The 18,798-nt window shown below is 36.4% G+C and overlaps 1 protein-coding gene across 3 annotated transcripts in view; it reads left to right on the top strand.

Annotated features, from left to right (window-relative positions):
• GRAMD1C (GRAM domain containing 1C) overlaps positions 1-18,798 on the top strand; it is a 58,563-nt gene that overhangs the window by 35,817 nt on the left and 3,948 nt on the right. For 2 of the 3 annotated variants that reach the window (XM_077771834.1, XM_077771832.1), the window contains 8 exons: positions 972-1,109; positions 6,595-6,713; positions 8,341-8,483; positions 9,250-9,353; positions 10,898-11,074; positions 12,564-12,621; positions 14,404-14,514; positions 14,735-14,840. In XM_077771834.1, the coding sequence (XP_077627960.1) occupies positions 972-1,109; positions 6,595-6,713; positions 8,341-8,483; positions 9,250-9,353; positions 10,898-11,074; positions 12,564-12,621; positions 14,404-14,514; positions 14,735-14,840 (956 nt within the window). The remainder of the gene's footprint in view (positions 1-971; positions 1,110-6,594; positions 6,714-8,340; positions 8,484-9,249; positions 9,354-10,897; positions 11,075-12,563; positions 12,622-14,403; positions 14,515-14,734; positions 14,841-18,798) is intronic. The other variant, XM_077771833.1, reaches the window with a different exon arrangement.

The raw sequence follows: 18,798 nt of genomic DNA, 5'->3' as shown, positions 1-18,798 counted from the left end.
TCAAGGCAGTATAAAATAGAGGTTAAGTTTGTGTTGCCCTGGAGCTGTAGTGAATCCGAATTCCATTTCAGTCACTCACTAGTCATGGAGCTTTGGCAGTCTCTTTCAGTGCCTCAGTTTCTTCATCTATACAATGAAGATGATGATAATACCACCTATCTCACAGGATTGCTTCAAGGATAAGATAAATGGGTGCTTGTAAGGTGCTTAGTACAATGCCTGATACACAGTAAGCACCATATAAGCATGGACTATTTTATATAATGTTTCCAGGAAATACGAGGAGAAGTAAGCAGATATTGCTTCTTCATTTGCTACCAGTAGTTTTCAACATCATTATCATTACTAGATTCCCAGAAAAATTAAATATTCCACTGGGCATTATTTAGCTTTGATGAATACTTTTCAGAAGGATTTCTTAGTTCTTTTAATGTGTGGCATTGAGAATAGGTTGTGGATACATTGGTACTTGTCTTGGGGCAGGCAACTTTAAGTCAGGTTGGAAACGTTATTCAGGCTACCAAGTTGGTGAGTGCAGCAGATATTAGAGTCACTCATGACTTAATATTTGCTGAATGTGTGACCATTCAGAAATAGGACCTGCTAATAGCTGTGGTAGATACACCTCTATATATCCTATTATTAACCTTGTCACTTTTGAAATACTCTTGAGTGATAAAGTACAAGAGTTTAGTATCGTTCAAATTAAATATTTTTATATCTATAGTGTTTTGATGACTGAAATACTGATCATATTAGTTTGATTAAATATATATTATGTATAGTTATATACAGTATATATGTATATAATGCCAGTTTAGTGTTTTAATAGCGTTTTGGGATGTGCTGATCATTGTAATCATATTTAAAAATCATTTTGTGCCAAAACAAGCAAAACAGAATCTTGAAATTACCATTCCTTAATTTCTTCTCTTTCAGTCCTGTTTTTCTTTTTGTTGTTGTTTCCCCAGAAAATATTCCTGAGAAAGATCTTCATGGAAGACTTTATATCAACCGTGTTTTTCATATCAGTGCTGAGAGAATGTTTCAATTGCTCTTCACCAATTCACGCTTTATGCAGAGATTTGCCAGTTCTAGAAATATAATAGGTTTGTTTTGTGTTTATCTAATGACAAATTTGGGAGAATTTTATTATCCTTTAAGAGTTGAGCCTATATAAATTAGTTGATGTTGTCAGGGGGAAAAATTAGACTTCGATTTTATTTTGGTGATAGATAAACTAGTATTTAAGCATTTTGGTTAGATTTACATGTAAGCAGCATAATTGTTCAGTTAGTCACATCCTACCTACAATGAAGTTCAAACCCTTTGAAAACTAAAACCCTATTTATTTATTAATGTAGCAGTTCAGTTATTTGAACTTCATTTAAAAGGATTCCATTGCAGAACAATTGGATTCTACTAGACATGCTCTGTCAGGTCCTCTGTTAAATTGGTATAATCACTTTGCAAAATGGTTTGGCAGTAAGCTGAACATAAAAAGTCTCTATGACTCACCAATTCTACTATAAGTTATGTATCCTTTAGAAATGGGTACCTGTGTACTCTGAAAGTTACATACTACAGTGTTCATTATTAATAATGGTTGCAAAACAAAACAGCCCAAATACCCAGCAGTAACAGAATGGATAAACAAATTGTGTATGTTCACACAAAAAATTACTATGCTAGCAATGAAAAAAAAAATTGCTGCTACTTGTAACAGTATCAGGAAATCTCACAGATTTAATGTTAAGCAAAAGAAGACAGAAAAGAGTACATACTATGATTTCTTTATATAGTTCAAAAGATATTGGTAAAGTGTATCTTGATCTGGTACACATGTGCGCCTTATTTGTGCAAATTCATGGAGCTATATATACACTTGAGATTGCAGTGGCTATGGTATATCTCAATGAAAATACCAAAAAAAGAAAAAAATTTCCGGTTAGGAAATTAGTTATACTCATAAAAAGGATTTCACTGATTATGTGTTAAAAGTTCTATTTTGGTAAACATCTCAAATAAGCTTATAGTTTGAAACTGAACTTATCCTAAATATTCAAAAATATTTTGTAAATTTTGGGAGCACATGGTTTAGATTGCTATGTAACATAAAACAGCAACAGAGATTCATGTAAGTTGAGTCATTTGATAGAGTCAAAGAGAAATTTATTCTATAGGCAGTTTTAAATAGTTTATAAATGAGCCACTTTATTAAACATTAGATATTATTCTTTTATTTCAAACTTCTATGTAGTCATAACTGTGTATTCACAGGTTATATCATTGATGTGGATTCTGATACAAAAGTACTTTTTTCTTATTATTCAGAGTAGTATGGCAAAGTGATTTCTAATTGATAGCTATTGAGTCTTACAATTATGTTAAGAACTTTATGTTTTAAAAAAACATTTTTTTCTGTTCTTCTAGTTTTAAAAATGTGGAATACCTGAGGAATATAAATTTTCCTCTTCACTCAGTAGCTTATATTTGACTATATCTCTTCTATTTCTATTTTGTATTTTCTTGCTATTTACATCTACCTGGAGAACCTGATATTTTGAAAGAGTTGGATATGTTATTTTTCTTAATTTTCTAAGATGATGCTTGTTGATATTGCCCTGCCATGTTTATGGCTGTAAAGACCATGGAACTAGCATGTTATTCTATGTTGGTACTGAATGAAGTTTGTTCTTCGACTCACAACTGTATCAGGTGACTGATATTTATCTAGCTTCAATATGGATGACTGTATTTGTTATCTGATGTTATAAATGGCTTTTGGAAGCAAAGACTTCTGGCTCATTACAAGAGTAGACAGTAGTAGGAATGGTGCTGTTTACTTACAATTCATCAGAAGTTTTGCCCCCAAAGAGGTAATCTGCTTATGATCGTACGCCATTTTGCTATCTTCTGACCTTGTTACCTGGTAATCAAAGTTCTATTACTTGAGAATGGGTTTCAAAGGCTTCTTTTTAAAAATACTAAGACATGTTTCTTTTTTAATGGAAAGATTTTTGTATAGTCAGTTATTTATGGATTTAACCTAATTTTGGCACTAAACTAAAATTTCAGCACCACTTGATTTTTTTTTTAAATCATCAGGTAGTTTAAAATGATAAGCTTGATAATGTTAACAGTTGTGTGACACTGCTTTTGTAACTCAAAACTCAGTTTTAAGTCTTTTTATTCAACTTTTAAATTTTGAAAATTGCAAACCCTCTGACAAGTTGCATGAATAGTATAATAAAAACTCATATAGCCATTCCCAAGAGGCACCATTTTTTTATGGTGGTTAAATGTACATAGCATAACATAGACTATTTTAACCATTTTTAAGCATTCATTTCAGGAGCATTAAGCACATTCGCATTGTACAACCATCACCACCATCCTTCTTCAGAACTTTTTCATCTTCCCAAACTGCAACTCAGTACAGTAAATCTCCATTTCTCCTTTACCCAGCTGCTGATGGCCACCGTTCTACTTTCTGTCTCTATGAATTTGACTAGTTTAGGTACCTCAAATAAGTGAGTCATACAGTATTTGTCCCTTTGTGTCTGGCTTATTTCACTTAGGATGTCTTCAGGGTTTATCCATGTGTCAGAATTTCATTCCTTTTTTCAGGCTGGGTACCACTCCATTGTATGTATATACACATTTTGTTTATCCATTCATATCCATTGATGGAGTTTTGAGTTGTTTCTACTTTTTAGTTATTGTGAATAATGCTACTGTGAACACTGATGTACAAATGTCTGTTTGAGTCCTTGCTTTCAATTCCTTTGGGTATATATCTACAAGTGGTCTTACTGGATCATAAGGTAACACTGTGGTTAGCTTTTTTGAGGAATGGCCATAATGTTTTCCATAATGGCTACATCATTTTACATTCCCTTCAGAATGGCTGCAACATTTTATATTACTCTTAGCAATGCATAAACATTCCAATTTCTTCATATCCTTGCCAGCCCTTGTTATTTTCAGTTTTTGTGATAACATCCATCCTAATGGGTGTGAAGACTTACCAATTTTACCACTTTATTACATCAAAAGATTCATACAGAATTCTGCAGTTCCTGCATTTTATTACTTTAACTCAGTATATCAAAATGGTTGATGTGTCCTTTGTATATTGTTGTATTTTAAAAATAATTTCATCCCTGATTTTTTATATAATGATGAGCTTTACTTAAGTATTGTGGGGCTTGACTAGTCCAAAATGTTGTTAACTATGTTCTGGTACATGATATTCAGTAGGATTGCTGGTGACACTGGTGACGATACAAGTGGAAGACATACTTTTACCCTTGTTAATAGTTGCTTTGTTGAATAGTGTGTAGTTTTAATAGCAGAATCCAATGATATCTTAAAATTCTGTTGCTAATTAACAATGGATTATTTGTATAATTTTTTTGATACAGACTGACATATGAGCAAAGTAATCTTTTGAAAAGTATTTTGGAATAAATTTTGTTTCCTCTTTCATGTACAATTAAATGAATTATTTTTTACAGCAAATTCTGTATGGTGGGGATGCCTGGCTGGCTCAGTTGGAAGAACATGCAACTCTTGATCTCAGGGTCATGAGTTCAAGCTCCGTGTTGGGTGTAGAGAGTATTAAAAATAACTAAATAACTATATATACATATATAGTTATAGTTACAGAATTTTTATTCTGTATGGTAGATTCTATAGTATGTAATGCTGCCTTTTTATTTTAGTTGTAAGATTTTTCTACATACTGAAAATGCAGCTTCAGGGTCCCTCAAAAAATCTCAAGGCCTAGCTTTATGAAAGAAGTTGAGTAAAATTGTCTATAGCACAAATCATTGCTTCTTTTTCTGGTAATGGGTAGTGGATTAGATAAGGCTTCTGTATTTTAAGATGTTGACAAATAGCAGTCAAGTCTACTAACTGCCTAAGTCCATTTGTGCTAACAGTATTTGGTGATCTAGTCAGATCTTTGAAAAAGAGTTCATGATGCTGTTACCTATACATTCCTAGTCTTTGCCTTGTTAAATGACCTGTGTTAGGTCCTAAAAATATATTTCTGCTCAAAGTATGTTTTTACTTACTGTGTAGTTATTGGGCAAATAAGAGAGGATTTTAAACAAGATCTTGCCATTAACACAGAGAAATTATCCTATAGCTTTCTTAACTTGGAAAAGGTTATATCATTATATTCTATAGCCCCCTTCTTGACTAAAGATTTTGACAGATAAGCCATTAACATTACATGATTTCTCATTACATGATTTCTTATTAACATGATTTTTCCACAAGTTGGGATCAAGGACTTATTGTTGCTTAATGGCAAATGTCTTTCAAGGTTTTGTCCTCCATGCTAGGAATCTTTAAGTGTTGTTCTGTTTGTATTTAATAAGGCTGGTGCCAGTATTTCTCTTCATAGGTACTGGGGACTTTAAAATGAAGCCTACAGATGAAACAACTTTTATTTTTTCTTTTCTTAAGAAAAGAAAAAAAGTGTATTAATAGACAACAATTTAGAAGTGAATGGATCAAAGATAGAGAATATGTCACATAAAAGAAGAGGGCCTTACATTTAATTTTACTATTCTTTAATGTTAAAATGATACCACTGTCAAAAGCATGTTAGGACTGGTCAAAAATAAAAATTTAAGTAATTAAAAACTACTTCTTTCCATTAGTCATCAGGGAAATGCAAATCAAAACCACAATGAAATACCACCTCACACCTATCAGAATGGCTAGAATCAAAAACACAAGAAGTAACAAGTGTTGGTGAGGATGTGGAGAAAAAGGAACTCTTGTACACTATTGGTGGGAGTGCAAACTGGTGCAGCCACTATGGGAAACAGTATGGAGGTTCCTCAAAAAATTAAAAATAGAATTACCATTGATCCAGTAATTCCACTACTAGATTCTTACCCAAAAAAATGAAAACAGTAATTCAAAAATATACACGCACCCCTGTGTTCATTGCAGCATTATTTAGGATAGCAAAGATATGGAAGTAACCAAGGTGTCCATCAACAGATGAATGGATAAAGAAGAGGTGGTGGTTGTGGTGGTGGTGTGTGTATGTGTGTATACATATACATACATATATAGAGAGAGATATCTATAAATATAGATATAGATCAATAGGTAGATACATAGATATAGATAGATATAATGGAATATTACCCAGCCATAAAAAAGGAATGGGATTTTACCATTTCCAACAACATGGATGGACTTGGAGGGTATTAATGCAAAGTGAAATAAGACAGAGGAATTTCTTAAATGCCTCATATGTGGAATTTAAGAAAACGAAAGAAAATACAACAGAGGAGACCAAAACAACAGACTCAAATACAGAGAACAAGCTGGTGGTCACTGGAGGGGAGGTGTATGGGGACATGGGTGAAATAGGTGAAAGGGATTAAGAGTACATTTACCATGAAGAGCACTGGGTGAAGTATAGAACTGTTAAATCATATTGTATATCTGAAACTAATACAACACTGTATGTTAATTATACTTTAAAAAACCCTGCCTCTGATTCCATTTCAAGTCATACTCTTCAGAGTTCTAGAAATAACTCTTTACGTTTGCTGTGATTAGATGTAGTGTCCACCCCTTGGAAAGTAGAACCTGGAGGTGATCAACTGAGAACCATGACCTACACTATAGTCCTTAATAATCCACTTGTTGGAAAGTGTACCACTGCCACTGAAAAGCAGGTACGTTTACTCCATCAGTATTCCAAAAGAATCATATATGTGGGAAGAGAGAAGCCTGTCATAGTCACCAGTTTACAAGACAATTTTAAGAAATAAATGGCAAAAAAGTAAAGGGAGGAGAAACTGTTACAGATTAAAAAAGACTGAAGAGGCATATCAACCAGATCAATCAAACCTAATTCAAACAAACCAACTAAAAATATATTTAGGAGATTTAAGGAATTACTAATTTTTTACATGTACTAATAGGATTGTAGCTATATTTTAAAGAATAGAATATCTTTTAAAGAGACACACTGAAAAAATAGATACACTGGCATATTTATGAATAAAATTATTCTGATGTCTGGGGTATCCTTTAAAAGTAATCTAGCCAGGCAGAGCATGGTGATAGAGGGATGAAATGTGGGGATGGGGTACAGATAAAGCAGGCCTGGGCAAGAGTTAACATTGTTGAAGCTGGTTAATGAGTTTATGAGGGTTCATTATACCTCATTTTTACTCTTGTGTATGTTTTTACTTTTTCATAATAAGTGGTTTAATAAAGAACACTACTGGAATCTGATATATGGGATCATGTCAAGAGTTATAGCCAAATAACTAGAGGGGTGCTGTGATGTATGGGAAGAGATGATAAGATATTCAGTGTTCTACTCAATGGCCAGTATGGCACTGTCTTTATAGTAGAGTTTGTGTTTGACCAGTTTGTGTTGAAGTATAGAGTATCTGTTCTGCAAATAGTTAGAAAATATCTTAACATGTGAATTAGTTATGCTATTATGGTTTTGGTCCAGTGTTTAAAAGGACTTATTTAAGAAAAGTTTGGTATTCAAATGTTTGCACATATAGGTGGATTAGGAGGAAGTTAATGGAGGATGATGCAGGAGAAGAAGGGGAAAAATAGTTGGGAGAGGGAGGGAGGCAAACCATAAGAGATGCTTGAATGCTGAGAACAAACTGAGGGCTGAGGTGGGTGGGGAAGGGGGAAGAGGAATGATGGGCATGGAGGACGCCACTTGTTGGGATGAGCACTGGGTGTTATATGTAAACCAACTTGACAATAAACTCTTTAAGGAAGAAAAAAAAAAGAAAAGTTTGGTGTTTTGATATTGAGGAATCTTTGACAATGTAACAGGATAGGTAGAAAGGGTACAGTTAAAATGAGGAAAGTTTGGCCAGTAACCACTCCAAATCCTGTTTAAGGAAATCCTGTTTTCTTTGGTTGTCCCCTTCCTGTGCTTTTTGTTGAAGTATGATTGTTAAATTTTTAGGTATTTATGGGTTGGTCCTTGCTTCATTCAATTTGAATTTTGAATGGTTCCCCTAATCAGGAACACTTCAAAATCTTTATAAACTAATAACACACACAAGAGACTCTCCTCCTCATACCTAAAAGAAATTAAAAAATAATTGTACAATGAAATGACAGAGAGGCAACAAATACTATTTCTGCAGGTCCCATCTTCTCAATTCATAGATTGCATGGCCAACATGGAGGCTCTTCTGGCTCTTCTCGTGTCTTTTGTAATTTGTGAGAAGGAATTCTAGTATATGTGTTCTAAATTGGCAAGGAATTTGATATATTAAACTTGAACATGCAAAAATATGTTTAATCTTATTTTGACAGACACTGTATAAAGAAAGTCGGGAGGCACAATTTTATTTGGTAGATTCAGAAGTACTGACACATGATGTTCCCTACCATGATTATTTCTATACCCTGAATAGATACCATATCATCCGATCCTCAAAACAGAAATGCCGGCTGAGGTGAGCTATTGTAAGTGAATGTTTTAGTCAGGGTAGGTAAGATTTTATTCTGGAGCATATCAATCCTAAAATCTTAGTAGCGGCCTTAGACAACCAAGCTTTATTTCTTGCTCAAATTCTATGTCCACCAGTGGTCAGCAGAGGGGTGGGGCTCCTTACTCAAGGACACAAGCCGATGAACACTGATATTCTGTAGCTGCACCATCCAGAATATGTGTTGTTTCAGTTGCTATAGGAGAAGAGAGCTGTAGAACTGCGTTCACCGTCCAGTGGCCAGAACTAGTCAAAGGACCCTGTTCAATGTCAAGGCAGCTGTGAGTTCTTGAGGAGCACATGGTGAGCACATTGCTGCAATGGGAAATAAAAAATGTTGGAAGATAGTGATGGGCCACCATGTGCTTTCCCTGGTCTTGGTTAATGTAGTTACTTTCTTCTCATTTATGACCACTAGAGATTTTTTTATACAAGGCATTTAGAAAATTTAGAATTTATCTTGAGCCTTTATTGCTATTTAAGTAAAGAACATTCAGGGCTAGAGGACGGAAAGAATAAAATGCCAATTACTTAGAAGGAAAATTTCATGAAATTATTAGCAGCATGGTAATTTTTTAACAAGTAGTCATCAGTGAATAAATTTTCTTTCATAGTCTTAATGACTTCCTTTGGCTTTCCAGTGGATATAATCTTACATTTAGATTATAGATAGAACTATAATAGAACTAAATTCTTTCCTTGAGGTAAACTTTTTTCCTCCTTATTTTATTAGAGTTTCTACAGATTTGAAATACAGAAAACAACCATGGGGAATTATCAAATCTCTAATTGAAAAGAATTCCTGGAGTTCATTGGAGGACTCTTTCAAACAGCTTGGTTTGTAAATTACTTGATTTATCTATTACTTGATTTATCAATCAAAACAGATTGATTCCTCATTTGGATTCATGGCGGATGATGTTGAATTGACTCCCACTAAGGGGTCCTAACTACCCCACTTGGAATTTGGAAACTTTTAATTTTCACTGGTCTCACATACACTCATATTATGCTTATTATATGCCAGATATGTTCTGTATGCTTTATAAACATCAACCCATTACAACACTGTGCGATAGGTACTATTATTTTTTTTCCATTTTACTAAAGAATAAATACTGAAACAGAGAGGTTAAGTGACTTGCCCAAGGTCACACAGTTAGGGGCTGTCACACTCCGTGCAAGGAGCCAAGAAGGCTGACTAGTGATACACTGCATAACTTATCACAAATATGCACTTGTGTTCCTTGGTGGCCCCACCTCCACCCCACAATCCTTATCAGTGCAGCCTCCCTGGTTTATGCAGGCCAATTAGCAATAGTAACACATACATGTATGGACTTGGTGGAGGTGGACACTAAAATGGAGGAAGTGATATAGTCGTCTGGTTTGGGTATTCCTTAAAATAAAACATGAAAAAAATACATCTATATACATGAACATAATTAATTCTGGTTAAAGAAAAGCTGGGGGTCAGTCAGCTCAGGGTAAATTAAGGCTCGATTATCTAGTTTGTTGATTATTTTTCCTGGTCTTCTCTCTTGGCTATTCATTATTAAGCTCCTAATCAAGAGCAAAAAAAAAAAAAAAATGAAATTCAAAAATTAGTTTGACCACTGGATAATGAGCTTCTAATAAAAAATCTGGAGAAGGAAAGGTCGAAACAAAAATGAGGTTTTTAGGTTGTTTGCAGATTTTTCTTGCCAGTACTTACTTTTTTTTTTTTGTTGCAAACCCTCATTTATAAACTAGAACTGTTATATTCTCCTCCTTCCTTTGATATTGACAATCCAATACCACAATCTTTCTTGGAAATCTTTCTAATGATCCAGTGTAAGTGGCTAGACTGTTGTTTCTATAACTGAAATCGTTATGTTAATATTTAATATAGCACATGGCGAATTTGCTCTGATGATCCCATCATTTATTAATACAGTTCATTCTTCCTAGAATAGTGAAGCCTCATTATAGGATCACTTTACCCTCCAAAACTTTTTATTAATAGTAAGGTTTGAATCTAGGCCATAAGAACCTAAGTAATAGTTAAAGAAAGTTACCAAGGCTTAGAAAAACAAACTGATGGGGCACCTGGGTAGCTCAGTCAGTTAAGTGTCTGACTTTTGCTCAGATTCATGATCTCGTGGTTCGTGAGTTCAAGCCCTACACTGGGCTCTGTGCTGGAGCCTGCTTTGGATTCTATGTCTCCCTCTCTCTCTCTGCTCTTCCCCTGCTCACACTCTGTCTCTGTCTCTTTCAAAATAAATAAAACAATTAAAACAATTAAAAACAAAACTGAAAACAAAACAACCCCTTCCCCACCCTCACATCTTATAGTCAAGAAGGTTTCTCTGCTGTCTAAAGATTTTTTTTTTCCTTCTTAGAATCAGACTTATTAATGGAAGAATCTGTGTTAAATCAGTCCATTGAAGACACTGGAAAACTTAGTGGCTTACGAAGGAGAAGGCGAACTTTCAACCGAACAGCAGAAACGGTTCCTAAACTTTCTTCTCAGCGCTCTTCTGGAGATGTGGGCTTGGATGCCAAAGGGGATATTTCAGGTAGCTGTTACGTAGTAAACAGATGGAAGATTTTAGTTTACTTATATGAAGCAGAGTGTGTCTCGTTTGTAGAGCATGTTAGGAGGTTTCCCTTTTTCCTCTCCTTTTCTAATGTTTATCAAACTCAAGTTCCTTCAGTATAACTAATGTGTCAGTGTAAAGAAGCAATTGCAAAATGCCAGGCATATGGCCAATAGATGTATTTTATTTGGCCCACCTGATATTTTAAAAGGTGGATGTTTTTATGTAAACACTCACATCTGACAGCTCTGGACCCAAATACCTTCACAGCAACAGTGAAACTTCATAGAAGATGTGCCATTAGACAGAGCACGTGCCCCCATTCACCAGTCCCCACCACTGTCCCTGGCTGCTGGCTGGTTCACTCGTTAACTTTCTACCTGGCATTTACAGACATGTGACTTCTGCCCTTGAAAGTACTAAACTGGGGCGCCTGGGGGGCTCAGTCAGTTGAGCGTCTGAATTCGGCTCAGGTCATGATCTCGCGGTTCGTGGGTTCGAGCCCCATGTCAGCTCTGTGCTGACTGCCAGCTCAGGGCCTGGAGCCTGTTTCAGATTCTGTATCTCCCTCACTCTCTGACCCTCTGCTGCTCATGCTGTCCCTTTCTCTCTCAGAAATAAATAAAACATTAAAAAAAAAAGTACTAAACTGATCATATGCTTTCAGTCCTTCTGTACGTGTCTGGTCCAACCCAGCAAATTGCAAAGATGGAATTTGACTGTTATTATCCCCATTCTCAAATTTGAAGACATCTTGCCTCTACTGTTATTCCTTCTCTCTTAGAACTTAAAACTGTCATCCTTTGCATTCTACATTATCCAATCCTCTTCTAAGGCTTATATCTTAGTGTGACTATTTACTTAGTTACTATTTAAGCTCTTTAGTTTTGGAATTTAAAAGTTTGGGCAACAGAAAACAGGTGAAGATGATTAAAAAATTTAACGAGGGAAGCACTGCATATAAACCCACCACAAGTATTATTTGCAGAGGTGGAACTTAGCTAGAGATCATACATGATGCATTGAGTTGCTTATTTATTTAGAGTAAGTTAATTGTAGTGTAGGCCAAATTTGCCAGACTGACATAGGTTTTCTTTTTGTAGATTTGTTTCATGTTAGGACATTAGAAATCAAAAAAAGGGTGCTGGGAATTCACCCTATATCAAATTGTTTTTACAATTCATGTACAAAATTTCTTCTCCAATGAAGAAATNCAGCATTCAAGAGTCTCTCATGGTTTGCCTCTCTCCTTTTCCCCCACCATTTCCACCCTTCTTCTCCCCCTTGTTCCTCCGTCAAGTTCCTCCTAATCCTCCTATACGTGCAAACATATGATATTTGGAGTGAGAGGGGAAAAGGAGAGAGTCCGAAACATGAAATTTCTTTTCAAATGAAATTAAATTTTAACCAGTGTTAATCACAATCCTGTTCTAATGTAGGTTTGTGTGTGTGTGTTTATGATCTGCAGGAAAGAAAAAGGAAATGGAAATCTGTAACACTGCCCTTATTGTGGTGATGAGTGTTTTGTAAGTATTTGTTTTGCATGCTTATTTTGCTTGTGTCTTCACTTATCTTTTAGTAGTTTCCAAAAGGATTTGAATGCATTTGTATGTTATTGTGTTGAACTGCCACTATTTGGGAGGCCTGGGTGGCTCAGTCAGTTAAGCGTACCACTTCAGCTCAGGCTGTGATCTCGCAGTTGATGACCTTGAGCCCCACATTGGGCTCTCTGCTGACAGCTCAGAGCCTGGAGCCTGCTTCAGATTCTGTGTCTCCCCCTCTCTCTGCTCCTGCCTTGTTCCAGCTCTGTCTGTCTGTCTCTCTCAAAAATAAACATTAAAAAAAAATTAAAAGAAAAAAAGAAATTGTCACTATTTGACTAATTTTGGTCTACAAACACATTAATTTTATATGCTTCAGTCTGACAGTTTTTGATGTATGATTTTCAGGAGAATTATTAAAACTGAGGGCATACCAAGTACACATTTCAATAAATGTTTTGTTCTGAAAAAATCAATCTGATTTATTTCTACCATCATAGGTTTTAACTGGAAGTTCCATAGATTTAAAGAGAATATTTATATATGCAGGCTGGTGAAATCCCAATAGTGCTATTTTGCTCTGTTTGATTAGACCAATGATCCTTACCCTTTAGGGTCATAGACTACTGTTATCTACATGGCTGTATTTGAATATTGAGGTAGTCCATTAGATTTAATTGAATTGGTTCTGACTGGGTGATACACTCTTGGTGAATATATTGTGGAATGAAGTTCTTATATTTGCTATTTTTTCTAATTATAGATTTCAGAATATACAAAATGTTTGATATACCTTTGAGCTTTACAAGAGGTTTTTATATTCTGCTTAAGTTGGTTCGCTATTAGAGCAAATTATTAGAATTTTGAATATTAAATATTAGTGATCTTTTGTATTACTGTGTAGAAAATTTATAGTCAGAGGTTGAAATGTTGATGTATATACCATTTCAGTGCCACAATAATTTCATAGATTTGATTTTCTTCCTCCTACCTTAGCTTTCATTTTTAAAAAAATCTTCCGGGCAGGATGAATACTATATATTTTTAAGGGCAGGTCAGTATTTTAACAGAAAAAAATGGGAGAGATATGATGCCCCCTATATTTGTATATATGTGTAATAAGAAATGCATCCATTCACTTGAAATGCTGCTGTGAGACCCAACACAGTAAATTCATTTAGCATGTAACATTTTATTTATGATGCAATCCACGTATATTTGGGATTTGATACTTCCTTTGTCTAAGTTAACTAGAAGAAGTTTTTGCTGAATAGTAATTTTAAAATTTTGTTTTGGCTTTCACAGGGAATAAGGTACATGACCATCTACGTAAGATCAAGTTCATATTGATCTTCATTTTCTTTTTGAAGTGCAGCATGATGGGGGTATAATTGCTTAAGCTGAAAGCACCCAAAAATAGATCTCTCAAGCTTACCTGGTAGATTTCTAAGCTGGTGGTTGCACATCAGCACTGGCTGGGACTCCTCCCAGAGAGGAGAGATTTCAGGGACAAATCCCAATCTGCCTTTTTCAGGACCTTATTGTCACTCTAGTTAACCTTCTAACTTTTTCCTCACCATCCACTTATTACCTGAAAGTAATTATCTCATACAATAAAATGGAGATAACTGGTTTAAATAATAACAGTAATTGGAGACTAGTCTGGACAACATACATTTTTAAAGTTTTTGCGTGTCTGTTCTGCACATGGCAATGTGTTAGGCCTGGATAAGAGTGGATTAACCAGGTACAATTTTCTCTGCCTAGTTTGCTGTTGCTAGTTCTGTTGAACGTGACGCTGTTTCTGAAGCTGTCAAAGATAGAATCTGCTGCTCAGTCCCTTTACCGTCTCCACCTCCAAGAAGAGAAATCTCTGTAGTAAGTCTTTTTTCCCCTCAACCTGTTATTATTTCAGTAATTATGTAGCTGCAGAAAACTGAATTCCAGTTTAGAGGTTTTGGTCTGCTAACTATACTATAGTCATAAGCTTTTTTAAATTTTTTGCTTTGTTTACAAATTTATAGGGCACTGATGATTTCTAGAAATGACAAGATTTGAAGCTATTCCCCTGATTTTTAAGATTTTTTTTTTTTTTCAGTTTAGCCTCTGGTATGCTGTCAAGAGCAGAGAATATTGAAAAGAACAAAGACCAGGCCCATCGTTTAAAAGGAGTGCTCCGAGACTCCATCGTGATGCTTGAACAGGTAGGCAACTCTGTGTGCCACAATACTTAGTACTTTCATACCAGTATGAACCAGTTACTCCTCTGGTTCTGTGAGAATATTTACTATACCATTATTTGAAGAACTCCCCTCCTAGAGGCAACTACCCTTGCCAGTTTTTGTAGTATGTATTTTATATGTATAGTCACTTGTATTTTTTTCCAAAATGGGAGCATACCGTACACACCATTGTATACTCTCATTTTACAATTAGTAATCTATTTTGAAGATGTTTCCATATCAGCATGTATATTGGACTCTTTAAAAAAAACATTTTTTTTATATCTTTATTTTATTTTGAGAGACAGAGACAGAGAGTGAGGGGGGAGGGGCAGAGAGAGAGGGAGATGTGGAATCTAAAGCAGGCTCCAGGCTCTGAGCTGTCAGCACAGACCCTAACACGGGGCTCGAACCCATGGACTGTGAGATCATGACCTGAGCCGAAGCTGGACACTTAACCACCTGAGCCACCCAGGCACCCCATTGGACTCTTGAATAATGCCGAAGTTAGCGATGCTGAGCACTGCACAGTAGAAAATCACATATAGCTTTTGACTCCCCCAAAACTTAACTACTAACAGCTACTATTGACCAGAAGTCTTACTGATAACACAGTTGATTAATGCATACTTTTATTTTACTTTAAAAATTTTTTTAATGTTGATTTCTTTTTGAGAGAGAGACATCATGATCAGGGGAGGGGCAAAGAGAGAGAGGGAGACACAGAATCTGAAGCAGGCTCCAGGCTCTGAGCTGTCAGCACAGAGCCTGACACAGGGCTCAAATCTATAAACTGTGAGATCATGACCTGAGCTGCAGTCGAACCCTTAACTGACTGAGCCATCCAGGTGCCCCTGGATTAATGCATATTTTACATGTTACATGTATTATGTGCTGTATTGTTACAAGAAAGTAAGCTAGAGAAAGAAAATGTTATTAAGAAGATCATTTAAATCATCTTGTTATTACAAGACATTTACAGTACTGTCTTGTAAAAAATCCACATGGGAGTAGACCCTCACAGTTCAAACCTGTGTTGTTTATAAGTCAACTGTATACATCTACCTCATCCTTTTTATTGATACTTCTACATAAAAATTTATGCTTAATATTAACTTTTTATAGAAGTACACTGTATATACTATTATTTTGTTTTTATCTGTTCACCATGTATCTTGGAGATGCTTCCATATTAGCATATAAAGCAGTTCCTCTTTTTTTTTTTTTTAATATTTTTATTTATTTCTAGGAGAGAGAGAGACAGCATGAGCAGGGGAGGGTCAGAGAGAGAGGGAGACACAGATTCTGAAATAGGCTCCAGGCTCTGAGCTGGCAGTCAGCACAGAGCCCGACGCGGGGCTCGAACCCACGAACCGCGAGATCATGACCTAAGCGAAAGTCGGACGCTTAACCGACTAAGCCACCCAGGCGCCCCAAAGCAGTTCTTCTTAACAAGTGCATAGAATTCAACTGTATAAGTGTGCCATAGTTACTTATTTTACCAGTTCTCTATTAAAGAATGAACATTTAGGTTGTTCTGATGTTTTGCTGTAAACATTTATCTGTTGAAGACAGTATCATCAATATGTGCTGCTCAGTTCCATGAGCCAAAACTTAGGATTCCCTTTGAAAAATAAAGATTACTGTTTCCATCATAATATAGTATATGCATACTTTTCAAGATTAAAAAAGTGAATGGTAGAAGAAAATCTGTAGTTCTAGCATTCAGACATAGTCACTATTAATATTTTGTTTCCTTCTTTTCTTCTATGCATTGGTTTCTTAGAAGGTTCAATTATTGAGCATTTCTCAGGATACCATGTGGGGCATTAAAGGCCCCAGCATTTGTCACATGCGTGGTCTCTACAGCTCCTGGTGCCATTCTCCTCCCGGTCTCAGTAGGAATGGGTCATATTTGCACTTTTCCTCCTCAGCCTCCTGTTTCCCTGACTCTCAACTGATGACTCTGCCTCAAAGAGAAAGGAGAGTTTTCCTCTCCTTCTAAAGCCAGATCTACAGACCTTCCAATCACTGCACCCCGTCCGCTTGTGCACGGCTGTCAGAGCGTGGCTCTGCTTGTGAGGAGAGTCCCAGCATGTGCTCGCGGGAGACTCCACCCATCCGTCATCCTCAGGCTTCCCATTTTCAGTCTCCCTCATTCAAGTGGGTCTTTCCCGTCTGCACGTGGCCCCTGCCTTGTCTCTCCTACATTAAAGCACCCATGCCATCCACGTCCTACTCTCTCTGCCCGTCTCTCTCTTTGCGCCCTTTCACAGTTGGGCTCTTTCCCAGTTGCCTGTGGTGGCTGTCACCACTTTATCCTTCATAAGCCGTTCACTTCTTTAAGGTTTTATTGTCACCAAAGTCATTTCTTCATATGGTTAACTTGTTCTACCAGGATTGTTCTGAAAAACAGCAGTCCCACTATATACTGTCCCAAACACAGCCATCTTTAGCTCTTTTAGTTTCTTTCGGTGTTTACCTCCATATTTATGAACAATAAGCTGTATTGATACTTCCTGACTTTTCAGTTTTAGACATGATCATAGGACCTATTGTGGAAGACAAATGTTTTGTTTCCTTTTTTTTCACCTCTTCCTGCTCCCTTTTCTGATTCCCCCATCCTCCCAAGGAAGTGATAATTTTGGGTTTGATCGGTATCTATCTAGTGTTTACTTTGTTTTGACAAAGTTTGCTCTTCTGGGCTGAGCCATGGAGTAAACCAGGACTACTTTTTCTTTTCTGTCCTTTCTTTTCTTATTCCTGAAATTGTCTTATTGCAGTTGATTCGTTAACCATATTATTTATAAGTATCTCATCTCCTAAAGCTCTGTTGGTTTATAAGTCTCTCATTACCTTTGTTCACCTTGAGTATTCTGTGAGTGGAGCCTCCTGACTGGCCCCTGTCCGGCGGCAGGGCCCTCTCTGCAGGTCCACAGCTACTGTCCTGAGGATTCCTGGTGAGCACCTGCTCTGCTTCCCGTATCCACAATGTTTTCTGCTTTCCTGGTTTACTCCCTCCTTCTAATGGAGCATATTCTGTAGCAGCATCCTAAGGAAGAGGGCATGGAAGTAAATATTTTAAGACGTCATCTTAAACTTGTGTGCAGGTTTTTTACTCCATCCTTCCCCTTGATTACTAGTTTGGCTGGGAGGAGAACTCTAGCTTGGAAACATGTTCTTTCAGAGCTTTTAAGACATTGCCCCATTGTTTTTCTGCTTCTAGTGTTGCTGTTGAAAATTCTGAGGCTGTTACCGTTCCTCATCCTTTAATCTGGAACTCATGCCCTTTAGTTCCTGACTCTCTTTTCTGACTTTCTGCGGCTCCTGAAATTGAGATGTCTGCCTTCTTTTGGACAGGCTGTCTAATCTTACTTTTTCTCTTGAGCTTCCATCTTTGCCTTTTTGTTCTGCTTCCTCAGAGTTCCTCAACCCAATCTTCACAAAATTGTTTCTTCAATTGTTAGTAATAAGTTTTTGATTCCAAAGACCTGTGACTTCTCTGCATTTTCTTTTTTTATGGCATTATGATCTTTTTAAATGCCTGTAGTATCTTCATCTCTCTGATCTTATGACCAATGGCTAAAAGCTTATCCTCTTACTCTTCCATACTCACTTTCCATCAAGATCTTTTCCCCCATTTTGGTTTCTATCCTTAAAGTTAGATTTCAGTAGATGTCTGTAGTCCTTGGTTGTCTGCTTGTGCAGATCAGAAGTTCTTAAGCTTATAATGTAGGTTGGGCTGGTGTCTCCTGAACTTCTCTGTAGATCTGGTTGGGCTGTTGTTTGGGAAATGCTGATATCACCACCTTTAGGTCTTTCATCTTAGATTGGTCAGTTTCTATAGAGAAAAGTCTTCCAGTCTCCACCCAAAGGATTAAGGCTGGCTGCCAGCATTTTAGGAGCAGAGTGAAAGTAGAGGGATGGAAGAGGGCAGGGC

This window comes from Crocuta crocuta, unplaced genomic scaffold, assembly GCF_008692635.1.
Source record: "Crocuta crocuta isolate KB4526 unplaced genomic scaffold, BGI_CrCroc_1.0 scaffold56, whole genome shotgun sequence".
In the NCBI taxonomy this organism is placed as follows: domain Eukaryota; kingdom Metazoa; phylum Chordata; class Mammalia; order Carnivora; family Hyaenidae; genus Crocuta; species Crocuta crocuta.
The sequence above is the reverse complement of the archived record's forward strand: the minus strand, read 5'-3'. Positions and strand labels throughout refer to the sequence as shown.